Source organism: Rhinolophus sinicus, linkage group LG11 (assembly GCF_036562045.2).
Source record: "Rhinolophus sinicus isolate RSC01 linkage group LG11, ASM3656204v1, whole genome shotgun sequence".
In the NCBI taxonomy this organism is placed as follows: Eukaryota; Metazoa; Chordata; class Mammalia; order Chiroptera; family Rhinolophidae; genus Rhinolophus; species Rhinolophus sinicus.
The window spans coordinates 9,082,713-9,108,974 of record NC_133760.1 but is presented as its reverse complement, the minus strand read 5'-3'; the positions used below and the strand labels follow the sequence as shown (position 1 = coordinate 9,108,974).

General features: G+C 52.9%; 1 protein-coding gene across 2 annotated transcripts; it reads left to right on the top strand.

Moving 5' to 3' along the window:
• Positions 1–52: 52 nt before the first annotated feature.
• On the top strand, positions 53–25,567 carry NECTIN2 (nectin cell adhesion molecule 2). 2 transcript variants are annotated; one of them, XM_019754842.2, is made up of 9 exons: positions 184–477; positions 9,759–10,154; positions 13,356–13,652; positions 14,707–14,824; positions 15,044–15,192; positions 21,600–21,753; positions 23,531–23,594; positions 23,735–23,821; positions 24,464–25,567. In XM_019754842.2, exons 1-9 carry the CDS (start codon positions 390–392, stop codon positions 24,728–24,730), a joined length of 1,620 nt encoding a protein of 539 aa, XP_019610401.1. In that variant the 5' UTR covers positions 184–389; the 3' UTR covers positions 24,731–25,567. The 2 variants fall into 2 exon arrangements, with proteins under 2 accessions (XP_019610402.1, XP_019610401.1); XM_019754843.2 differs by lacking the exons at positions 21,600–21,753; positions 23,531–23,594; positions 23,735–23,821; positions 24,464–25,567 and adding an exon at positions 18,817–19,503 and having other exon boundaries at positions 53–477.
• The last annotated feature ends 695 nt before the right edge of the window (positions 25,568–26,262 follow it).

The following is a 26,262-nucleotide window of genomic DNA, read 5'->3' as shown; positions in this document are numbered from 1 at the left end:
GGTGCAGAATGTGGGAGGGCGGAGAGTGTAGAATTCTGGGAGGGGGCGGGGCAAAAAGCTGGGCTGGACCCTCGTAGAATTACTGGGAAGGACAACAAGGAATCCCAGGAGTGGGCGGGGCCGGAGCGCAAGATCAGCCGGGCCGGTGGGGGGTCAGGGAAGGGGTGGGCCGTGTGACGTCACGAGTCTGAACGGGCGGAAAGAAGAGAGGGGCCGGGGGCACGGAGCCGGGAGAGCCGAGCCCCTGAGATCAGTGCCGGAGAAACAGCTCAGCAGGAGCCGGCCAGGAGCCGGAGCCCCTCTGGCACCTGCTCGCCCGCCCAGCCGATCGGCGCACGCAGTGTGGCCCACAGGCCCCCTCCCGGGCCCACTCCCACCCCGGGCCCCCCATGGCCCGGGCCGCAGCCCTCCCGCCGTCGAGATCGTCGCCGACCCTGCCGTTGCTGCCATTGCTGCTGCTGCTGCTCCAGGAAACCGGTGAGAGACCGCAGGCATTCCTCGCCTCTTGCGGACCCAGCCCCTCCCCACCTTCTGAGGGGGGGTAGCCTGAGCATCTTCCCCCACTTCTCCCCTTGTTCACCGAGTCCCCGTCTTGCTCCCTTTTCCTGACTGGCGCCACCGACTCCGACCCCCACACACCTCATTCTCTCTCTCAGACTCCAATCCATACCTCTGCATCCCTTTCACCCCCCACCACCCTTCTTAATCCCAATTCTCCATCCTACACCGGACTTTTGTTACCTCCTACCCCTTCCTCAGACTCTGACGCCAAAAGGGTTAAATCCGAGGCCTCTCGCCTCCTCCGCACCCTGCCGTTCAGTTAACCTGGATCTGGGTTTCTGTCTTTGCTTCCTCCCTCAGGAATGGGGGATTGTCTCCCACTCCCCGCAACAGGAGGGTCACGATGATGAGGCGAGATCACCGCCCCTGGCGCCCCATTTTTCCTTTTCTCAAGCTTGGGCGTCTGAGGCCCAGGAAGAATTGAGGACAGGGGGCCAAATGTCGAGGTTTTTGAGAGGGGCGGGGAGCTTGACTTTTCGGTCCCTTGGAGAGACGAGAATGAGAGTTGGGGTGACCTGGGGAGAGGCTTCAAGGAGCTGAGGGCTCTGACTCCTGGGTTCCAGAAAAATTAGGGGCTGAGGGCTCTGCCTCCTGGGTCCCAAGTAGAATGAAGGCTAGGGGCTATGTCTCTTGGGGTCCTGGTAGAACTGGGGGCAGGAGCTCAAATTTGTGGGTTCCAGATTAATTGTGAACAGGGGGCTCTGTTTCCTGGGTCCCAGGTAGAATGGGAGTGTGTGCGAGAGGCCCTATATCGTGGACTTCAGGTTTAATTGTGGGCATTGGAATGTCTCCTGAGATCCAAAATGTGGGCAGGGACCCTGTCTTTTGGGTTCTAGATATAATCGAAGGCCGGAGGTTGTCTGGAAACTGGAGGCTCGGTCAGCTGGGTAGACGAGGAAGTGGAGTAGGAGGCCGAGTCTCGCAGGCTGGCATCTTTTCCTTATGAGCCGTACGTAGGCTGGGACGTCCCTGGGGAAGTTTTCTCGGTTTCACTTTCGCCGATCTCGGGCGGGGCGGTGCGGCCGCTCTCCTGGCTCCTGGTACCGGACTCCTGAGTTTCGGGACCTTATCTTTGCTGTAGTCGCGCCTTTGTCCTCCGAGCCACTGCGGGAGGTGGACTGGAGGAGACGCCGCCCTCATCCCCCGTCTCTCCCTCTGCTTAGCCCACTAGCCCCCTCCTATTCCCCACCCCCAACCCGGGTGGGTGAGGGGCGCAGCCCTCAGGGGAGGAGGGGCTGGGAGGAAACTGGTGAAGCAGGCTCTGGCCCCGCCCCTTGCAGGTGATCCGACTGTTTATTCCCAGCTGGAAGCTCGGGGTCCTGGGTTTCCCCAGAGTTTGCCCAAGGATTTGGGGGAACCTGGGTCGCCCCTCTGGACTCATTTTTCCAGCATGTCTCTGAGTTGTCTCCCAGCCTTGACCCAGAACTGGGTACTCTTTTCCATCCCGTCTCTCCCTTCTGTGCCAGAGTAGGGGACGTGAGGTCAGGACCTACCACCCTTGGGGGAATGCTCAGACTCCACCCCACTTTGACCCAGGTGTTGACTTGGTGCCTGATCTCATGGAAGGCTCTCCATCGCCATAGGAGACAGGTCCTTCTCCCGTTCCCGTTTTGCAGATGAGGACACAGAGGCTTCAAAAGGTCAGGATCCACAGCCAGTCTCACCCTGGGAAGCCAGACTGTAGACTGCAGAGTCTTTCCTGGCCCTGCTCTACCGGGTGGGCTCCAGAAGGTGCCTCCGTTTCCTCCTTAGTAAAACGGATCACAGTTCCCTCCTGGCAGAGCCACTGACTGAGAGGAGTCTGAGGTTCCACTGATCCCTTGTGAAAGCTCTTAGCACCTGGGGAGGGGGCCTTCCTGTTTTCCTGACCCTTCATCCTTGTGCCTTCACTCGCTGCCTCTCCCTCCCTCCCCCCCCACCTCAGTCTCTCCCTCCTTCTCTCCCTTCCTCCTCCACTCTCCTTGCCTCACTTTCTCTTCCCCCTACATTTCTTCATTTCCTTCTCTCTTCCCCCCATCTCTGTCTCCATCTCCCAGCTCCTCTCCATCTCTCTTGGCTCCCATTTCTGTTTACCTGTCTCTAGCTCCTGAGCTTCCTTCTCCTTGGTCTCCAGGAATGAGGGTTCACCACCTAGGCTTCCTGCTGGGCCAACTCCCTCCCCAGTCCTCCCCAGCTTTCACTGCCCATCCCTGTCAGCCAGCAGCCCCACAGGAGGATGGGAGGCGAGGGGACTGCAGGCCTGCTGTCTCTTCTCATTAGGGAAGGGGGACCGGAGCAAGGAAATGAGGAGAGGGATACTTGGAGAGGATAGAGATATAGAAATGGGGACAGAAGCCAATAGAGAGATGGGGCAGAAACAGATTTAAGGACGGGGTCAGACACAGAATGGAGCTGACAGATGGGGGAAAGGATGGGGCAGAAAGACACGGATGGGACAGAGAATGGCAGGGGGAAGGGAGCTGGACAGAAACCCCAGGGTAAAGGCAGGAACCGCCTAAAGAGACTTAGAGGTTTGGCGACAGGAAGGGAGCCCAAAAGACCTTCTCCATGACTGATGGAGGTCAGGGCACAGACGCCTCAAGGCCAGCAGTGTGCAGGGCCACAGGGAATGTGGACACGGGAGGGACAGGGAGTTGGGCACGACAGCCAGCTCCCCCGCTGCTGACTGGGATGCTGCTACATTTTTAATGTCCCAGCGATGCAGAGAAATGAAGCAGGAGGGGGAGGAGATGAAAGGACCCAGTGAGATGGCCCAGGCAGAGAGAAAGTGTGTCAGAGATGTGGAGAGACATGGGGAGACCCAGAGGCAAGGAGATCCCAGGGTCTGAGACAGAGAGAAACAGACCCTGAAAAATGTGGACCACAAAACCTCGAGAGACCGGAGACCTGGGGAATAGATGCCAAGAGCCAGATTCCAGAGACTGGGAGACTCGGACCCAGAAACACTGAGACTGCAGATGGCAGAGATACAGAGGAGAGAATATGAGAACGGCTAAGGGATGTGGTATCTTCTTCAGCTAGTGAAATGGTCTGAAATTGATAGTGCTGATGGATGCACAGATCTATGAATATACTAACAGCCGTTGAAACTGTTTGCTTTAAATGGACGAACTGTACAGTCTGGGAATATGTCTCAATAAAGCTGTTAAAGAGTATGCCAGACACAGAGCAGAGACCAGGGACTCCTGGGAAACAGTTAAGAGTGACAGAGACTGTGAGAGACACAGAGGCAGAGACCAGAGCCCCTAGTAGTTGGGGACACAGAGGGCAGGTTCGGACCTTAAGAACCAGATGTAGAGAGAGACACGAGATTGGAGAGACAGAAATGTTTAGGTGTAAACTCTGGACTGGACAGAGCAGCATGTGAGGGGTTCTGTCTGAGGGGCTCAGCCAGGAACAGCAGTCCTAGCAATTCACCCCCAGAAATATGAGACCCCAAAAGGGAGGCCTTCAGGGTGTCAAGCCCCTGCCGAAAGGGGAGGCAGGTGCAGAAATCCAGGCCTTGGCTGCCAGCGCCATATCCTGGCTGCTACTGCTGCTGCTCAACCCCCCAAACCGGCTCCCGGATGTGTGCTGTGGTGGTAGGCACAGTGATTAATGCAATTAATTAATTAACGAGGTGGCTGAGGCAGCAGCTGAGGCCCGCGCTTAAAGCACGCTAGCCTTCAAGGGCTTGCTGGAGTCTGGCCGCGCCCTGTGGGAGAGGACAGGTCACACTGGAGCTTTATAGGTCTGGAGGGGGTGAGCCAAGCCCCCAAGAGCCAGCCAGGCAGGACTCCAGTCTCAGACCCTGGAGACCAGCCCCCAGCCCCCTCCTCCTCCAGGGTTCCATAAGTCACTGTACCTCCTCCTCTCTGCCTTGATCTACCCTTCCCTGGATCCCAGGGTCCCAGGCTCTGTGTCTCTGTTCCCCAAAGTTTTCCCCTGGGCTCACATGGTACACCCTACTCTGCCACTACAGGAAGCCTGCAGGCCTGGGCCAAAGGGAGAGGAAGTGTGTTTGGGGACCCAACTGACACCTCATGAAACTGTCACCAGTCCAGCTTCCCAAGGGAAGCTGAGGGAGGCCAGTGTTCCCATGGCCACTCTCCCCCGCTGTGGGGCTGGCCACATCCCAGCCAAGGTCAGGGCACAGGCACCTCCCCCACCCCCGCAGCATGCTGGACACTAGGGTCCTAGCCCCAGGTCAGCCGCCCTCCTGGCCTCGCTTCCCCGCCTCCGTCTGAAATGCAAATCGTGGACATCAGCCCGCCCCCCTCATCACCACAGCCTGTCAGCCTCAATGTCTTCCCAACCATTCTAACTTCTGAATGTGTTCCAGTCTGGTTCATCCTCCATCCCCACTGCCCCTACCTGGTCCAGGTGCCCTTTCTTCCCCTGGGTCCCTGCCCTACTCCATTCTGAGGGCTCTTTCTAAAGTACAAACCTAACCCTGTTCCTCCCCCTGCTCATAACTCTCTGTGCCTCCCCAGTGCCCTCAGGAAAAACCCCAAGCTCGAACTCAACCTCAGCTTGTGTGATCTAGTGCACTGTTGATTTCCCATCCTCATTCATTCATTCATTCCTCACACGTATGTAGCTCCTGCAGTGTGCCAGGCGCTGTGCTACGCTCTGGGGGTGCAGCAGGAAACAAGACACAGAAGACAAAAATCCCTGCCCCCAGCACTGATGTTCTAGTGGGGAAGATACATCAGGTGCTAAAGGAAAGATAAAGCAGAGTCTGTGAGTTTTTATCATTAGGGTGGTAAAGACCTGAAAGAAATGAGGGAGGGAGCCGTGGGTACACGCAGGGGAAGAGTGTTCCAGGATCAGGGAACAGCAAGTGCCGAGGCCCTGAAATGGGACGTGCCTGACACGTTTGAGGAACAGTGAAGAGGTCAGTGTGGCTGGAGCAGGGTGAGCCAACCAGAAAGGTTGGGAGGTGAGGGCCAAATGTAAAAACTTGAGCGTTTTTTTCTGGGTAAGGAGAGAGCCACGGAGGGGGCCTGAGCCAAGAGGAGGGCTTTACTACGCTGTAGCTTCTAACAGGAACCCTCTGGCTGCTTGTGGGAACAGATTGAGAGGCCACTGCCATCCGCCATGGGGGGAATGACTCAGGGGGTAGGTAACCGTGGATTAGACCAGGATGGTGGCAGTTTTGGGGTCAGATGGGGTCCGCTTGTACATGTATTTTGAAGATGGAGCTGGCAGGATTTCCTGATGGATTGCATGTGGGGTAAGATCCTAAACCTTTTACTGAAATGGAAATGCCTAAAAAATGGACCGGTAATGCCACAGGGGCTGAGCCATGCTGTTCTTTCATCCAGAATTAGAAACTTCGAATGGGAACCTGATAGCTGCAGGATCTTAGAACCTAGGGCGGGAGGGGAGAGGTGTGTGGCTATCTGGGACAGAGTATGGGGGTGAAAAAACTACCTGAGGCGCTTGCCCCACAAGAAGCTAAAAGTAAAACAACAACAACAACAACAATAAAGAAAACAAAAGAAGCTAAAAGTCGGTTTGATTTTTTTTTTTTTTTTTTTAAGTCAACAGTGCTGAGATGCCAACCGAGGTGTGGGAGGGCTTCCTCCCTTAGAAGAGAAATGGAGGCATCTTGGAATCACAAGGACTTCCTTAGGACAGGAAATCTGCTTCCCAGGAGGGACCAGGGACCTAGAGAGAGGGGTGTGGGGCTCTGTGGGCCTCGGGCTTGACTTCCCTTGGAAAGGAATCAGGCTCCTCCTCCAGTAAGCCCTCCTGGCCTCCCTCAGATGTCTCAGGCCCCAGCTCTGGGTTCTTCCCCCACCCCCACCCCCTTCAGCCGTAAGAGTATCCTTGATGATGACTGTTTGTGCAATATTTGTCCTTCCCACCAGAATGTCAACTCCTGGAGGACCTGATTTGGCCTGGCACTTCTGTGGCACTAGCTCCCAGTACAGAGCCTGATATTCATTCAACAGTATTTATTGAGCACCTACTATCTGCCAGGCCCTAGTGTAGGCTCTGTGGATACTGGAGGGAATGAGACAGACAAATCCATGTCCTCAGGGGCTGACCCTCTAACACCCAGTTCCTGTTTATTGAGTCACAATTTAGATTTGCATAGAATGGGAAAGAATGACTGGGGAGAAGGTTCTCTCAGGTTCTGCTCTCTCCCCCATCACTAAATCTCTTCAAGATCTACACTCAGTTTCAGTTTTAATTCCTGGATCTTTTTATTGACAGACACCTTTTCCAGGAACTTTCGCTATCTGATTATCCATTTTTGCCCAGCTCCACCTTCCCTTCAGACCCCCTTGGTTTAAGCCAAGTCATTCTCCAACTATGGGACCCTCAATGGCTCCCGCTTGCCTCAAGGAGAAAACCTAACTCCTTGGTCCCACCCTACTTTGCTTTCCTTAGCTCACCAGCCTGGATGTTTTTCCTGAGTGCCTTTCCCTCCTCACCCAGCTGGAAAGGTATAGAGCCTTTGGGCACCTTTGTCCCATGCTCTGCCTTTGGGGGCTGGGTGGGTGAAGGGTCCTGACACCTGAGGGAGTGCCCTGAGAGAATGGGGTGGCCCTGGCCCTTCCTCAGCTCACCTGTCCGTCCAGTTGCCCCCCACCCCCTACCTGGTGCCCCATGTCCGTTTTTGTCTGGATTTTGACATTTAATCTCCAGACCCTTCTGTGCTGCTAGTTCAGTTTGAAACGATGCTGTAAGGGCCAAAAGTAAATACTAGTGAGAGCGGGTTTGGACTGCAGCGGGCAGCTGACTGCCTCAGCTTGACTCAGTTGTGTTAGGCCCTATGAAAAGCTTATGGGAGAAAATCATTTCATGGAATTGTCACAGGGACCCTGCTAGGCAGCTTAAACATCCCCATTTTACAGATGGAGGAGCTTAGGCTCAGAAACAAGGTCACCCACCTGAAAAGAGCTAGAAAGAAGCCCATGGTGGTCTGCTCCAGGGTCCCACACTCTTGAGACTCTGCAGTGTGGCCCGTGCTGAGGGGGCAGCCCCATCTCCCAAGGTGGCATCGTTGGGTTTGAGTTGTGGGAGTATGTGGGTATTCCATGAGATTGTGTATTATCACACAATGGCCTTCACTGATAAAAGCCCCTGAGACTGTCCCGCCAGAGGATCGGTCAGAGAGAGCTGGGCATCAGTTGACCCTTGAGAATGGGGCGTGTACCCTTTGCCTTCCCTCGAGGCTGTGTGTCAAGGGCCACTTGTAATTATACTTAGCTGGCTGTGTTTATTTGATAAGCACTGATCTCGTGTTTCCTGTGGCCCTGAGCCAAGCGCTCTACAAATATTCCTTAATGCTTATAACAACCCCTAAGAGGTGCTCACGGTTATTATCCTCATTTTATAGCTGAGGAAACGGAGGCACGGAGAGGTTAAATGACTTGCCCAAGGTCACACAGCCAGTAAGTGGTAGAGCCAGGATTCGAACACGTGCAGTCTGTATCCTCAGTCGCCATGCTGTACTGCCTGGCACAACAGAAAAATCTTTTTTATTCCAGTCTTTATTAAAAGTGGGAAAACAAAAGATAAGCTGAGAAATAAAAATATATACTCACACAAAAACTTGTACCCAAATGTTCACAGCAGCTTTATTCATAATTGTTCCAAAGTAGAAACAGCCTAAATGTCCATCAACTGAATAGATAAACAAAATGTGTTCTATCCAGACAATGGAATATTATTTGGCCATGAAAAATAACAAGGTACTATCACGTGTTGCAGCATGGATGAACCTTGAAAACATTATGCTGAGTGAAATAAGCCAGCCACGGAAGGCCATGTATTTATATGAAACATCCAGAATAGGGCAATCTATAGAGACAGAAAGTCAATTAGTGATAGCTAGGGGGCTGAGAGGTGGGAGCAACAGGGAGTGACTGTTTAATGGGTACAGGGATTTCTTTGGGGGATTATAAAAATGTCCTAAAATTGATTACAGTGCTGTTGCACAACTCTTATGAATATATAAAAGCCATTGAATTGTACACTTCTAATGGATGAATGGGAATTATAGCTCAATAAGCCTGTTTAAAAAAAAAAAATTTAATGAAAAGATAGTGGGCCAGCCTGGTGGCTCAGTTCGTTGGAGTGTGGTCCTCCTAGCACCGAGGTCTCAAGTTCGATTCCCACATGGGCCAGTGAGCTGCGCCCTCTACAGCTAAGATTGTGAACAACAGCTCTCCCTGGAGCTGGGCTGCTGTGAGCAGCTGGAGCTCGGAGTGAGCTGCTGTGCTGTGGAGGGCTATCGTGTGCTGCCAGGGCTGGTCCGCCAGGGGTGGTGAGCGCTGGCCAGCGAGAGCTGCCATGAGCCGCTGTGAGCCGCCGACCAGCTACCGGCGACCGACTGCCCCAGCCAGGGGGAGCACAAAGCTCTAATACCAGCACGGGCCAGGGGGCTGTGGCTTGAAATGGAGTGGGGGGCAGGTGAAAGAAGGGGGGGAAATGATAGGCTAAGGGGTGGCTGGTTAGTGAGTGGTGCTGGTAGCACCAAGGCTGCCGGTTTGATCCCTGTATGGGCCACTGTGAGTGAGCTGCACCCTCAAAAAAAAAAAAAAAAAAAAGGTAGGCTAAGAGAGATATAGGTTTTATGGAAAGATGAGGGAAAGTATATTACCGTGCAGAAAAGGATGAAGACAATCCTCACACTTCAAATTTTTAAACATTTAAGCCTATCTTGTGATAGGCTTTTATTAGTTTCAGAGGATTTTTGTTTCCCTCCCAACATCTGATACTGAAAAATTTCAAACGTACTGTATGAGTTGGAAGAATGAGCCAGGAGCCTCCCCCCCTTCTGGCTTAGACTTGACAGTGGGTCCCATTTTGCCACATTTGCTTCGTTGCTTTTTCTGTATCTTTTTTTGTGTTTTTTTTTTTGCTGAAAAAACATTTGAGAGTATGTTACAGACATGACATTTCAAGCCTGCATCTTCTAAGAAAAAGGAATACTGCATAACTACAATTTCATCCTAACATCTAAGAATATTAATGGTATTTCCATAATAACATGTAATCTGATCTGGATTCATAAATGTCCCTAGTTTTCCTCAGTATCTTTTCCTGCTGGCCTTTTTGGAATCTGGGACCTGAAGGAGGCTTGCACATTGCCTTATGGCCTGCATTTCCCCGTGGGGCCCCCTCCATGATGGCTCTGCTGGGCCTGGAAGTGTCTGGGTCCTTCCTCCACCTGACTTCTCCGTTTCCTTTCTCCCCAGGAGCCCAAGATGCGCGAGTTCGCATGCCACCTGAAGTATGGGGCCGCCTGGGGGACACTGTGGAGCTGCCGTGCCACCTACTGACTCAAGGGCCTGAAGGCAATGTCTCACAGGTGACGTGGCAGCGCCTGGACCCACCCAAAGAGAGCCAGAGTGTGGCTGCCTATCACCCTTCACATGGTCTTAGCTTCCCCAGCCCACAGTTTGGCAAGGAGCGGCTGTCCTTCCTCGCCATGGGACAGAGCACCGGGCCCAACCGGGGCCGGGGGATAGAGATGCGGGACGCCACGCTGGTCCTCCAGGGGCTGACTGTGGAGGATGAGGGCAACTACTCCTGCGAGTTTGCCACCTTCCCCCAGGGTACCAGTCGTGGGGTGACCTGGCTCAGAGCCACAGGTGAGCCGCGGTGGGATGGCAGGGAGGTGGGAGGGGCTCAGTGTGGGAGAGCCCCCTTGCGGGTTTATTTCTCTCTCTACTTTCTCCATGGTCTTCAGTCAGTTGGCAAATATTCATTAAACACCTACTGTTTGCCAGATGCTGTTCTGCAAGTTGGGGATACAGCAGGCAACAAGGCGTTCAGCAAATATATATTGAGTACCTACTGTGTGTAAGACACTATTCTAGTCCATCTAGGAATAAATGGTGATTAAGACAGAGCTCCCTGCCCTCCTGGAGCTTATACTCCAATAAGGGAGTACCAGAGAGTAAATAACATAAGAAAAAGAAGAGCGAGTCAGGTGGTTATAGGTGCTGTGGAAGTTGGAGGGGAGCAGGTTACAGTTTAGCTAGGATGGTCTGGTGATATTTGAACAAAAAGTAGGAGGTGAGGGAGCCCAGAGGTCTAGCTAAGAGAAGAGAGTTCCAGGCAGAAGGAATAGTAAGTGCAAAGGTCCTGAAGCAGGTTGCACCTGGAATATCTGAGAAAGAACAAAGAAGTCCATGTAGCATGAATGGGGGAAAGCAGGGACAAGGTCAAGGAGATGGTGGGTGGCATGGATCACAGACGGCCTCATGGACCACGTGAAGACTTTGGTTTTTGCCCTGGGAGAACAAGAGCTACGGGAAGTTCTGAGCAGAGAAGGGTATGATCTGACTTGGGTTTTCACAGGCTCCTTCCGGCTGCAGGTAGGGGGTGAGGGTAGAAGCTGGGAGATCACAGAGGATTAATTGCATAAATCCAGGTAGGAGGTAATGGCGACTAGTGGGGGGAGGAGTGGGAAATATTCTAGAGGTAAAGCCAGAGAAGAATAATCAAATTAGTGAACAAAGGGAACACCAGGGTTTTGTAATACTCAGAGTAAGAGACCACTACCGTGGCCTTATTTAGGTAGAATGTTCAAGAAAAACCTCTTAGTGAAGTCCTGAAGTGTAAGAAAGAGCCACCCATGGGCACACAGCCACAAGCAGAGGAATGGATGCACAGAGGGAACACATACAAAAACTGGGAGGTGAGAGTGAACTTGGCGTGTTCCAGGAACAGAAAGGAGCCTGGGGAGGCTGGTGCCCAGGGCCTGAGTGACTTTCAACAAGGCAGGAAAACCAAAAGGGCCAGACTGCATGAGCCTCATAGGAGGCTGGACTTCATCCAAAGCCATTGGAAAGGTTCAAAACACACTGATCAGATTGTTAATATTATTAAAAAGATAATGGGGGGGGGTGGCATTAGACCAGGAGACAAAGGTAGATAGAAGCTGGGAGACCAGGTGGGAGAAGGCATTGGCTTGGAAGAGGCAGAAGCAGGGGGTGGTGGGTGGAAAGAAGTAGATGGAATAAAGGCCACTTTTAGGAGATAGTAGTAGGTGCTTGTCCGTGAATTGAGGATGCTCAGGAAGGACTCCCAGCCTTCTGGCTCCAACAGGAGGGTGAGGAGCACAACCATTTAGTGAAATGGGGCAGACTCAGGGAAGGCATTTTTTCAAAGGATGCTGTTTCTTGTTAAATCTTGGCATTCCCCTGGAATCCCACCTTCCCCCAGCAATGTCCCATGTCACTCTGGACACTTTATCTTCCTCCTCTCAGCCCCAGAGAGTTTGAGACGTCTACCCTGTACCATTTCCAGATAAACACTTTTAAGGAGCTGAACCACAGTTTTGCATAACTCAAAGCACAGCTCTTCTCCCCACTCCCACCCCTCTCAGACGTCTCTCTTCTTGTGTAATCATTTATTCTGTTCAAGAGATACATAGAGGGCACCTACTATGCACCAGGCACCTCCTGGGGCAGGAGTGCAGAACAGCCAAGCCCTCTGATGCGAGTGCCACTAGTGGGCGCGAGTCAGATGTCAGGAAAGCTCCCTTGAGGAAGTGAGGCTGGGATCTGGAGAAGGAGGAAGAGCGAGCCAAGGAGAAGGGAGGCCTGAGGATTTCAAGCACCAGGTCACCAAGACCCCTCAGTGGGTGGGAGCTGGGGCTGGGGGGCCGAATGGGGTGAAGTACCTGGAGCCATCAGAGGACAGATGGGAGGGTGACCCGGGAAGATGTGGGGAGGCCCATCGGAGGCTGTGGCGGTCAGGAGAGAAGGAGGAAGAAGAGGAAAGGAGAGGAGAGCTATACCACATTAAGAAGCTCAGGAGATACCCAGATGGAGAGGTCCAGAAGGCAACTAGAGATGTGAGTCAGAGCTCAGGGGACAGTCTGGTTATGGACACACATCAATAACTATGGGTTGGCGTTATTATTCCTCATGGAGGGTGTTTTTTTTTTTTAAGATTTTATTGGGGAAGGGGAACAGGACTTTACTGGGGAACAGTGTGTACTTCCGAGACTTTTCCAAGTCAAGGTGTTGTCCTTTCAATCTTAGTTGTGGAGGGCGCAGCTCAGCTCCAGGTCCAGTTGCCATTTTTAGTTGCAGGGAGTGCAGCCCACCATCCCTTGCGGGAGTTGAACCAGCAACCTTGTGGTTGAGAGCCCGCGCTCCAACCAACTGAGCCATCTGGCACTGGCCCATGTGGGAATCAAACCAGCAGCCTCTGGCGTTAGGAGCATGGAGCTCCAACTGCTGAGCCGCTGGGCCAGCTGTATTCCTCATGGAGGTTTTTTTCCTCCTAATATTTTTCCATGTTTTCCAGGAGGATAGGTGAAAAGGGCAAAAAATTATGAGCTTTGGACATCTTCATTGCCTTTTTCTCACTTCTGCCACCACAATCTAATGGCGATTATAGGAAAAGAAGTAGGAAACTTTTCAGCTGACCCTCTGAACCACATTATTCTGCTTTGGCTTTTCTTTTTAAATCTCAGCCTCTGCCAGGTGTTTGGACACTGTCTCTGCTTTTCTAGCAGAGCAGAATAGATAATATAATAACTAACACTTAGGTAGCACAGTGAGTGTCAGGTACTGTCCAAAGGGCTTTACATATCAATTTATTTAATCCATACCACAATTCTATGGGGTGGGTACTTTTATTATTACCACTTTACAAAAGAGGAAACTAAGTTACGGAGTTGGGAAATGACTTGCCCAAAGCCATGCAGCTGCTAAGCAGCGGAACTGGGATTTGAACCCAGGCAGTTGGCACTTCACTGCTCGGCCCCTCTGCTGAGGTGTTTGTTGAATGACTATAGGTGAAGAGTGACGCACGCCCTCTGTTCTTCTCCCTAGCCCAGCCCCAGAACCATGCTGAAACGCAGGAAGTCGTACTCAGCCCGGAGCTTGTGCCCGTGGCCCGCTGCGTCTCCACGGGCGGGCGCCCACCTGCTCAAATCTCCTGGTTCTCGCCCCTGGATGGGAAGGCCCAAGAGAGCCAGGTGCCAGGGCCCCAGCCGGGCACAGTCACTGTCACCAGCCGCTACATCCTGGTGCCCTCAAGCCAAGCAGATGGCGTCAAGATCACCTGCAAAGTGGAGCACAGGACCTTCGAGCAGCCGGACCTGCTGCCGGTCACCCTCTCTGTGCGCTGTGAGTGCATCGGGGTGTGACTGCACCCCCAGTGCTGTCTCAACTCTCAACTGCCCCTGAGTGCTGTCTGCCTGGGCCCTCGGCGCTGCTTTCCTGTGCACTGTCTACACTTCTACACTGGCTCCCCAGGCAACAGCCACACACTGCCCTTCTTGTCTACACTGGCTCCCCAGGCAACAGCCACACACTGCCCTTGTCTACACTGGCTCCCCAGGCAACAGCCACACACTGCCCTTGTCTACACTGGCTCCCCAGGCAACAGCCACACACTGCCCTTGTTGTCTACACTGGTTTCACTAGGCGCTCTCCCTGCTGCCAGTCAGTGGGACACACTACCCCCAACTGCTCCCTCACTGGCTACGTCAGCAGTAGCTCTGGGTCTACACTGGCCAACCCAACATTGTCTACACATACGCACACACCCATTCACACTGTCTAAATGGGTGTCCCTGGCCACAATCTATATTGACTCTTCTGGGGTCTCTATGCCAACTCCTGCCCCCAAAAATAATTCCCGTCATCCCCATAGGGCCCTGTTAATAGTGACCCTTCCAAGACGTTCTATGCTAGCTCTTCCAAACACTACTCACGCTGACACCCCCTAATATTATCCATAGAAGCTCCCCCTGGCGCTCTTCCTACGGGCCCTGCCAAATAGTGACTTTGCCAGCTATTTCAGTCACCTTCCAAACATACCCCGTACCCCATCTCAGCATTTTCTACACTGCTCCCCAGGCAGTGTCTTCAATTAAACATTTAATAAGATTTAATCAGCTTCCCTTATCTACTCTGGGCATATTAGAAATAACACACATTGTCTATAGTGGCTCCCTCCGGCACTGCCTGCACTGAACACTAACTTCCGCAAAGTGATCTGAGTGGCATCTGGGGACAGTGTCTACTGCAGGCACAGCCCAAATGGATTTGCTCCTGGCAATTTCCACGGGTCCTCCTGGCAACCCATCCCATTTCTATAGCATTCCCACCTATCTGCTTACCTATCATCCACTTTGGGATTCTCCTGTCTCTGAGCCAGTCCCCCCATTTCCTCCAGATCCCCCCGAGGTCTCCATCTCTGGCTATGATGACAACTGGTACCTCGGCCGTAGTGAGGCCACCCTGAGCTGTGACGTCCGCAGCAACCCAGAGCCCACAGGCTATGAGTGGAGCACGTGAGTCCTGGGTGGACCTGGACTCCTGGATCTGAGGGAGGAGGGGCTGGGGCCCTGAACCGTGAGTCCACCAGAAGGAGGGAGCTGGCAGTTTGGGGGCCCAAGCAGTAAGTTTTAGGTCCCTGGAGCTTGGCTCCTGAGGGCTGTGTCCTCAGGGAGCAGGACTATGCTCCTCTGTGGACCCTGCCGTCGCCCTCACACGACCCCCACACCCTCCAGGACTTTGGGCGTCTTACCAGCTTCAGCAATAGCCCGGGGCCCCCAGCTCATCATCCACTCGGTGGACAGGCTGGTCAACACCACCTTCACCTGCACCGTCACCAACGCTGTGGGCACAGGCCGCGCCGAGCAGGTGGTCCTCGTTCGCGGTGAGCGGGTCATGGGGGTGGTGTGTGATGACTGGGTCTGCTCCCCACATGTTCCTCCCCTATGGTTGTGGGGCTGCATTGGGGGAGGCTGTGCCGCCGGCTGGGGGAGAGATTCAGACCCGCCTCGATAATGGGAGAGGAGGGCGGTGTGGTTTTTCTCTCTTGTCCCCAGGTAGGATCTGGATTGGGGTGACAGGGCAGGTGTTGACAGAGGAGTTAGGAGGTTGAGGACTGTGCTGGGGGCTTCCTAGAAAGGAGATACCTGGGAAGGGTCTGATTCAGGAAGAGATGCAGGGACATTGCCCTGAGCTCCAGCCAGTGGGACACACCCACAGAATCACACAATTAATGGTGGGAGAGACACATCTCTGACAACTAGATAGAAACTAATTGTGTAAGAAACAGAGATTTCTTAACACGTTGCGTACGGATCACGAGAATCTTCACAAGGGATTTAAACCCCACCGTACGCAACGTATTAACAGTGAGTGCTGGCCAGTACCATCTAGAAGCCAGTTTTAGTTTAGTGCTTGTGGAACGTTTGTGGTTCTGGACATGGTGACTGATGGCAAAATGTGTCTGTTCTCCGAGCCTCCCTGATCTTAACTCAGAAACACAGATAGGCCCCACCACACGTAGCCGGAGGGAAAAAGAATGAAGGCAAACTCAGCCTGTGCACTGATGGAAATGGGATCAGATCACAACTGTAGAGCCACATGCCTCGAGGGAAGCAGGGACTGTTACAGGGCCATGTGCCCCCAAATCCAAACACTGGTCCTGTGCTAGGAGCAGAGTCCCCTTCATGTCAGAGCCACAGCCAGCAGGACCTGCATTACAGATACACCCTGTGCTTCCAGATGCATCGGAATCAAAACACTCACCCATAACGTAAACCCACTGTCACCACGACACACACACCCCGAGAGGACAGCCAAGACACTGAACAAAGCCAGATAATAGCCAGAGCCCGCGAGACGCCACATGTACCTAGGAAGAGCCATTCTGGGAAACACCTTCCAATGTGACTGCCACACACCTGTGAAAACACACAACACTGGGGACAGTGGCCTGGGCCCCCTTAGAAACGTGACCACAGACAAATGCAGACAGGTGTGAAGACAGACATCCCCTCCACACACACACACACACACACACACACACGTGCGCGCACACCTAGAAAGATACCCAAATGACAACAGACCCTGTTTCAGGAATTCATGATGGTCCTACCCAGAGAGACAGCTGGCCTGCCCTCAGCACGTTGTCATGCTCAGGTGCACCTGAAGAGAGATGCTATCACACAGACAAGCTGGAAGGAACAAGGATGGCAGACAGCACAATTCATACATGAAAACACTGTCAGTCATACACCTGCTGAGAAAGAAACCCCACAATGGTCTCAAGGTGCACACCCTCCGAAACTCTCCAGAAACCCCGTTACAGAGATTCTCTTTCAACAAATCATCCTCTGACAAATATTTGTGGAGGTTTCCTCTTGGCCAGGCTTTTCCCTTGATGTTGGGAATACAGTGACGAACGGGAGGCCCTGCCCTCGAAGGCACACCCAGAGGAGATCAGCTCCACCCACCCAGCAAGGCACCCAACTGGAAATACACCCCTGAACCTCTACCCCAGAAACACACCCGAGAAACGGGTCCCCACCCACACTGGGTCAGGAGGCACCTCCAAGGGGTACCGACACAGATGTAGTCACACTGAAGAGGAATACACAGCCATGAACACATGCCTCCCCGCCCCCAAATAACCCACACAGGAACCCCAGGATTGTCCACCGCTAGGAACATGCCAACTTCAGAGTTCAGCCCTTTTGGCGGTATTCACCCAATCAAACACATACTCAGAGGCCCATCACAAACCAGGGGCAGGAGGAATGCACACAGAATCACACCCCCAGAGAGAGACAGCACTAAGGAAGGACACCCCATCCTCCCTGACTACCCCTCCCAAAGTTAATCACAGATACAGGGAGATATGATGGACCTACACAGAGACACTCACAGAACACACCCAGATACCCAGAGAGATAGCTGGCCTGCCCTCAGCACATTGTCACATTCAGGGACACAAACGCACACACCTGAAGGGAGACACACACCTTCAGGTGGATGCCAACAAAAATGGGGACACCGAGCACCATAGGAATTCAGACCCAGGCAGCGAGTGTGCCAACAGATAGCCTCACCCGGAGAGAAAACCCAGCTCTTGGCAGAGTCACCCTCCGAGCGGGTCAGGGGAACCACATTCTCAAGTGCACGCAGACCCAGGCAGTCACACACAGTGTGGGGCTCGTGCCAGTGCAAACATGGGTGCCCAGGCCACACCTCAGGCTAGACATCACTTCAGGGAGACTTCGGAGAACTTTCAACCCACAGACACATGAACACTCACCCACTGTCTCCAAAGTACCACCCCCAGAAACAGACAAACATTCCAAAGCACTGAGGCTGGTTTCCAGGCATTCCGGACAAAGTCCACTTCATGCTTCCACCCAGTGTCCAGGGAGAGACAGACGAGTATATATTCCCTCACAAAATATTACTTACCCTTCACACTTGAGGCACACTTTTTTATTCTGTGTTTCTTACTGCTGCTTATGAGTCACTAAACGGATGACAGCCTACTGGGTTGTGACCCCCTTTTTGAAAACTCCCAGCAATCGATGTCCTCTGGAGCCTGGGTCCTCGCCCCTCCTGTGTGCAGAGGTGCAGGGAGGGGAAGGTTAGGTGTAAGTGGCTCCCTGGTCTCTCCCTGTGGGCCCTACATGCAGAAGGTGGGGAGGTGTGTGTGTGACAAGGTTCCCATTGCAACGTGTCTGTCCCTTGTGCGGGCCCCTCCTTCATTCTTATACCTCCCTCCCGAGCCCTCCGGACAAAGTCCACTTCACGACGGGCTTCCTTCACCTCCCGCAGACCCCTCCTCTCCCACCAGTTCAGCCATTGCAGGGAACACTTGAGGGAGAAGGGACAGTAGGCTTTGTGAGCCCCATTTTCCACTCTGGGGACAAGTGGTCCAGACAAGAAGAAGGCCATGCCACCTGGACCAGGTGCTCCCAGCGCTCCAAGGGAGGAGCTCTCAGGAAGCCCCTCATCCTTCTGTCCCCCTTCTCTCAGGTGCCCAAAAGCTTTGGAATCAAACAGCCACACACTCATCCCCAGGGGGTTGCAAACTCACATGCTTACTGGGTCCTGGCAAGTGACCTGGTGGCCAAGTGTGGAACTCCGTTCCCTTTCAAGTCACCAGCCTTCACTCAGCTACAGGTTACCACCAGGTGGAGATGAGAGTTTGGTGTTGCAAGATCTGATCTTTTTCCCCCCAAATAAAATCTGGAATTTTCCGTGAAATCACCTGGTTTTTGAAGTGTTGGCTAGCAAGTTTAATAACACTGTGCGGGTGTAAGGAAACCCATTTGGGGGCCACCAGCTGGCAACCCTCCATGTATAAAGCGCCCAACCTATAGCAAAGAGTGAGTGGGTTCTCCCTCCTCCCCCCTCCATTCTGCCCGTCATCTCCCTAATTCCTGTCACTGAGCCCTCTATGTCCCCGCAGATGTATCCTCTTGACCTAGTGTCTCCCTTTCTCTCATCCCTCCTTCTCTCTCCTCAGACACCCCCCGGGCCTCGCCCCGAGACGCAGGTCCAATGGTGTGGGGGGCCGTGGGGGGGACACTGCTGGTGCTGCTGCTTCTGGCTGGGGGGTCCTTGGCCTTCATCCTGCTGAGGGTGAGGAGGAGGAGGAAGAGCCCTGGAGGAGGAGGAGGAGACGGCGGGGGAGGATCCTATGATCCGAAAACTCAGGTGTTTGGGAATGGGGGCCCTGTCTTCTGGACGACGACAGCCCCTGGGCCCCTGGGGCCAGATGGCAAGGATGCAGAGGAGGGCTACGAGGAAGAGGAGGAGAAGGCAGAGAAAGGCCTCATGTTGCCTCCATCGCCTGCACTCGAGGACGACATGGAGTCCCAGCTGGACGGCTCACTCATCTCCCGGCGGGCGGTTTACGTGTGACCTCCAAGACAGACAGAAAGACAGACAGAGCCGCCGGTGCCAGCCAAGGGTTCCAGACTGGTTGGACTCGTTTGTCTGGAAGATACTGGAGCTCGAATGCTACCTCCCACTTTCCTGGGATTCAGAGGGAGGTGGAATATGACGCACTGGACTTGTGTCTACAGGGCTGCATGGGGGAGAGGCTGGGGGACCCACAGAGGACCCCCCCAGAGACTTGTTTTTGGCTCTGGCCTGCCCCAGCCCCTGCTCTATGACACTCAGGAGTTAATAAACACCTTGGAGGAAAATATCGGGGGTGTCTTGTAATACATCGGACCCCCTCCTTGGGGGGTGGACCAGGGACTGCTAAGTCCCAGGGGGTGGGAAGAGCTGAACCAGGCCCCAGGGAATGGGAGCCTGGTGGAGCTAGACTTGGGGGTGTAGGGGGGCTCTGACCATCTGGGTCCTTGAAAGACACCTTGGATGCTGAGAGCCCTGAGGACAGTGGAACTAGGAACAAGGCTTAGAGGCTAGGGTGCTTGGACTCAAAGGTTCTAGGACCAAAGCTGCCTTCCCAGGTGCAGTGGCCAGACCAGTGAGTGGGAGGCCTGCCTCCGAGAGAGCAGGGCAGGGGTTCTGGATTCCTGGACCCTCGCAGGGATGCTATGGTCTGATCCTCTAGAGGCTGCTCAGACCCGACCCCCACCCAAAGTGGCTGATGATCTTGGCAGGGAGGGCTGCCCCCTGCATTCTTGGCCCGAGGTTCAGGGCAGATGGGAACAGTGAGGACCCAGGAAAGTCCCCTCTCCATACCACAGTGGCCTTTCCCAGCTTCCTTCCTCTATTCCTGGGGGCCCAGCCAGAGGGGATTTTCAGTGATTTCAGAGGGAGGAGCTGCAGCTCTGTATCCCTCCTGATCCTTCCAACCAGAAAATCTCCCAACCTCAGGCTGGAGACTGAGGTGGGAGAGTGGGAGGGGCGGGGTTAAATTCCATTCACCTCAGCTCCCCCGGAGCCCCAGGGCTGCCTCTGTAAAATGAGGGTGGGAGGGTGGCCTTCATCCCTGCTCCTGAGGCTGTCATGGGACTCAGGCTGAACCCAAACCCTCAGCCCCGGCCACCTGGAGGGGCTTGGTGAGTTCACCTCTAGTACCAGTTTTGACTTCCACTTACTGCTGGGGACACAGCTGTGACTCCAGCAGACTGAGCCCTGCCCTCCCCACGTGCAGTCAGTAAGGACGACAGGAATAATAGTAATTTTAAGATGACCTGGTGTGGGCTGTGAGGCAGTTACTGTTATTCTCTCACGCTCAAGCCCTCCCCCAAGGATGCCAGGCTGTGGAACAGGATGTAGTAATCGGACAGCCCAGAGATCTAGACGTGGTTCCCCTAGGGGACTTTATCTCCTTATCTGCGAAGTGGGCTTGATGAAAGAGGGAAGGCTGTGGGTGGTGTTTTTGCACACGAGGTATTTCCTCTGGTTTATTGCCTGGACCACCTCTTCCAGTCCCCTGCCCCTCCTCCCACCATGGGAGGGTGGGAATTTTATCAGTCTGGCTTATGTTAGGTCCTGCACACCCATGCTGGCCCCTCCTTACACACCTAGCAAACACCACTGTGTGCCAGATCTGGCCCTTGGAGCTCACAGTCTAGTGTGGAAATTGGCAAGTAAACAGGTAATTGCTCCAATAACAACTTTAGGAAGTGGGAAGTGCTACACAGGAGAGGCCAGGGGACCATGAGCTTCTCCCAAGCCCGTTTCCTGTTAGGTTGGAGGAGCTCTGATCCTCTGCCTAGGGTGACTCCATTCCCTGTAATAAATTGAGTAGGTCTGACCCCAACCACAGAATCCCTCTCAATTCTCTGCCTTTTAGCTCCACCGCACCACTACCTCCCCTCATCACTCTGCTCTGGCCACATGGTCTCCTTGCTGTTGCTTAAAAACATGAGGCTTCCTCAGCGCCTTTGCCCTGGCTGTCGCCTCTGCCTGGGATGCTCTCATATTCTTATGGCTCACCCCTGACAGCTCCTTTGGGCCTTTGCTCAAATGTCAGCTTGCAAAAAGGCTCTGTCTACCTGCTCTGTCACTTCTTATCACCTTCCCGCTATGGAGTTTTATCCTACATTACTTACTGCCACCTGGCATATTAGCTATCGTATTTGTTTCTGTACTGTTGGGTCTCCCTGCCCAACTAGAACGTAAGTTCCATGGGAGTAGGGACTTTTGTAGGTGTTGTCCGCCACTATCCCACAAGAAAGGCTCAGTAAGGATCAGCTGAGTGTAACAATGTCCCCTGCCCTTGGGAGAGGAGGTAGGCAGGTAGGTAGTGACTTGGGGAGGGACGCTAGGAATAAGGAGCTGTGGCTTCCTCCTGGAGACCCCTTTACACTGTCCCTCTTCTTGCAGAGACCCCCAACACAGCAGGCGCGGGGGCCACGGGCGGCATCATCGGGGGCATCATTGCGGCCATCATTGCTACTGCGGTGGCCGCGACAGGCATCCTCATCTGCCGGCAGCAGCGGAAGGAGCAGAGGCTGCAGGGGGCAGAGGAGGAGGATGAGTGAGTGATGGGCCCTGAGAAGTGGGGAGGGCAGGGGTCCCAGAACGGGGGAACCCTGGGGTGGGAAGTGAAAGAGAGAAAATCGTCTATCTGTAGTGGCTGTATGAAACAGAGAGACCCAAAATAACTAGGACTTAAGTAGGGTGGAGAGGAGAGTTTATTTCTGTCTCCATAAGTGTAGGTGTGACAGTTCTGCTCTGTGACGTCATCAGAACCCATGCTCCTGCTATCTTCTTGCTCCACCTTTGTGGCCTTTGCTCACATTTCAAGATTGCTCTCCACTCTTCTGTCATTGTCTGTGTATTTGACAACCAGACAAATACACAGCCTCAAAGCCCCCAAGCCAGTGGGGAAGGGAAATGGAAGTAACACTTGTTCTCACTTCCCGTTGGCCAGAACCTAGTCACATGACCGCCCCAGCTGCAGGAGATGCTGGAAATGTAGTCTTTATTCTGAGTGGTCATGTGATCAGCTAAAATCTGTATTAGTATGAGAAAGAAGGAGCCTGGATATTGGGGGAAACTAGCCACACCTCTCTGTAGAGTACTTATTACTCACCAGGCATGGCGAGATGCATTATACATGTGTGAACTCAGTGAAGCCTCACATCCAATTCATTGATTCAACAAGTACTCAGAAAGTACCCACTCAGGGCCAGGCCCTGGAGGTTAGGAATGCAGTGATGAGACAAACATTTTTAAAGTATCCACACACATAAATATATCATAGAAACATAAATTCTCACAGGGAGCTAAATGATAACCATTTTTGTAAGAGGAAACAGGTTCAGAGAGCTAAAATCATTTGCTGAAATTCATCCAGCAAGTAAGTGTTTGGGAGACAACATGGTTCTGAAATAACACTACCCAGTGTGTGTGTGTGTGGGGGGAGGGGAACACTTGTTAAAAATGCATATTCCTGGGCTTAACCCCAAACCTACTAAATCAGAACTTGTACGAGAAGGGCTTGGAGTCTGTATTTATGACAAGCTCCCCAAAGTCATTCTGATGCACAAGAAAGTATACGAACCATGTCTTAACCACCTAGTCAGTGCAAAACAACAACTTGCTATTGATCTCCTTTCCTATACCCAGCCCAGTGCTGAGACCCAGTGGTGCCTGAGATCGCCCTGGCCCTGCCCTCCTGGGGTTCACAGTCTAGAGAAAGACCATCCCCAGTGATGGTCCAGCATGGCCAGGGATGGGGTAGGGAACCTGAGCGAGGCCAGAGGGTCATGGAAGGCTTCCTGGGAGAGGGAATATCTGAACTGGGTATTAAAGGCATAGTAAGCACCCATCATTATTACATATACAGGATGCTGTGGTCTGTGGGTATGTAGAATAAGGGAACTTAACATAGTTTTGGGGGACAGGAAAGCATTTCATTCATTTATTCATTCATTCTTTTAACAAATGTTTACTGAATCCCTCATAGTGAGAATACCATATTGAACAAAGATCTCATTTTCTCCCTGACTCTGCTCACTCTGGGATGATCACTGAATGACATCAGACATAACATTTCAAATACAAATTCAGTTAAGTGCAGGAAGATATAGCTAGGTGTGACCATACAACAGGAGTTCCTGATCCTCATAGGGAATCAGGGAGGCTTCTTGGAAGAAGAAAATTCATGGACTGAGTAGGAGTTAGCCAGGCAAGGTGGATGGGGCCAGTGGAAAGGGATATCAGGCCGAGGGATGAGAATGTGCAGTGGCCTTGGGGTAGGAGGGCTTCTTGGGTCTGAGCCTCCACCTGACCTACCTCCTACCCTACAGCCTGGAGGGGCCTCCCTCATACAAGCCGCCGACCCCAAAGGCAAAGATGGAGGAGCCAGAGATGGTGAGCACCTCCCCTAGAGCCCAGGTCACCCCCACCTCCACCCCCACCTTTCCCCACTGAGGCCCGGGCTGGGAGGAAGGGCTGGGGGGAAGAGGCTGGCTGTGCAAGGATCTTACCTGCCCCTCCCCCTCCAATTGCAGCCCTCCCAGCTCTTCACTCTGGGGGCCTCGGAGCACAGCCCACTCAAGACCCCCTACTTCGATGCTGGTGTCTCATGTGCTGAGCAGGTAGGAGCTGGGGGTGGGGGAAGACAAGGGTGGGTTCCGGGTCTGGGTTTAAAGGCTGGGGTCAGAAGAGGTCAAGGACTAAAAGTCACAACTCAAGTTCAGGGCTGTGTCTCTGGTCAGAGCCTTGGGCATCGAGATGTGTTTAGAATTCAGTGGGGGAGGTTATAACTGAAAAAGTCCAAGGACATGAGGTTAGAGATTAGTCATTCGGTCAACAAAGACTAAACATCTACATTGGCCAGATATTGTGGAACAAGACAGACAACCACTCCCCTCAGTGGTCTACTGGAGGTCAGGGGTCAGATACTGAGTTTGAGACAAGTCAAGGTTTAAGGGGCTGTTTCAGGCTTAAGGTTAAGTAATTGAGGTCATGACTGAAGTCAAAGTTCATGGGGAAAGACTTGGGGTCAGGAATCAAAAGACAAAGTATTGACCCACCACTGACAGGGTGAGGTCCGTGTTCCGGGCTTTGAGTTAGGGACGAGCCATACGATTGTCCCAGTGCAGTACTGACGCAGTTAACAAGGGGTGAGGTCTGGTTGACATGGGGAGATGGTCAGGATTTGGGGGTCAGAAGCAGATTGAGATTCTGTGTCATGCCCAGGAGGTGACCTTGGGCTCCTATTCCCTCCCCGCTCCCAGGAAATGCCTCGGTACCATGAATTGCCCACCTTGGAAGAGCGATCAGGGCCCCTGCTCCTGGGGGCCACGAGCCTGGGGTCCCCCATCCTTGTGCCTCCAAGGCTGCCTGTTGTGGAGAGGCTTTCCCTGGACCTAGAGGATGAGGAAGAGGAGGAGGAAGACTACCTGGACAAGATCAACCCCATCTACGATGCCCTGTCCTACTCGAGCCCCTCTGATTCCTACCAGGGCAAAGGTTTTGTCATGTCCCGGGCCATGTATGTGTGAGCTGCCATGGATCTGGCCTCTAGATGCTCAATCTTTGATCCCTCAACTTTCTGCCAGGATTTAGTGCCTCCTGACCTCTGGCCAGGCCACTAACAGTTAACACACACCTCTACCAGTTAACACAAGGTAGAACCTGTGCTTCTACCTTGGTGGCTCCACTATGACCTCTACCCATGATCTCTGACCCAGAGAAATTGGCTATGGCAATGGAAACCTGGTAACCTTATCTCTTGGGGTGGGAGGGACATGTTTCTGCACCATCTCTGACCCAAAGACTGACTTTAGTTCATACCTCTCATGTCCCACCATCTCGTCTCCCCCCAAATTCCAAAGAAGACCCCAGCCTCTGATTTGTCCTCAGGCAGTAAACTCCCAATAGCTCTGCTGGGTTGGACTCTGGGGGCACCCTGCTGCTCAGACCTGAGCCCTCTAGGCAGCTGAGCCCCACTTGCCCCCTCTCCACCCTGACTTTTCCCCAAAGGCAGGAGGGAGAGGATTCCCCAGCCCAAGGCAGAGCTTCCCCATCTCCCTCCTGCAGGCAGGAGTCTCAGGTTCCAGACCCTTCCCTGAGTCCCCATTCCCCAACTCCTGGAATTAAGTTCCAGCCCAGGGCTAGATGGGGGAAGCATCATGCAGAGTGTGTTTCGTGGGCCCCAGCCTTGAGAGAAGAAATTGCCTGTTACTCTGAAGACTACTTAAGTCCTTGTACTCCTGCTCACTGGGATGGGACGCAAACATCTCCCTGCAGAGGAAAGAGGGTCATCTGGCTTGGGAGTGGGGGATCTAATACTGTTTTGTAATATGGCATTTCCTACAAAATATAAATTTATACTTTGACTAGGTCCCAACTTTTATTTTCTGTGGGATGTGAAGGGGATGGGAGTGGAACATGATGGGTAATGAATAGAGGTCCCAGGGCTTGAATCAGTAGGAGTCAAGATGGGTTACAGACAAAAAAGAGCCAAAGACATGAAAAAAATAATTCAGTAAGGGGATACTCAGCAAAAATATACATACCAAAAGCATAATGATGGGTAATGGAGATGGGGAGGAGTCCAGGGTATGGTTGTTAATGAAAAGGAATCAGTGCAACAGCAGTCTAATGGGTAATGAGCAGAAGTAAACGGAACATATTGCATTGTTTTGTACATCTGAAACTTAAAAAGTGCTACGGAAAATAAACAAATAAACGGAACAAACACAGAAATGGTAGTAATTAAGCACAAAGGGCTCTGGAATAGGCCAAAGACAAAATTATGGATAATGTAATAGGAGATCAGGACATGATGGATTATAGATCTGAATGAATAAGAGGCAGAGTGATGAATAATGGACAAATAGGGGCCGCAGGCCTGATGGGTAATGGACCCAAAACATTATGGTTAATGAAAGAAGGGCTAGAAGAACGACAGAAGTGAACAAAGATGGGCTACAGGCAGTAATATAGAAATAAAACTGAAATGAATGGGGCGGAGGCATGCTGGGTAATGGGAGAGGAATGAATGGGCCAAAGACAGATGCTGCAGTGACGC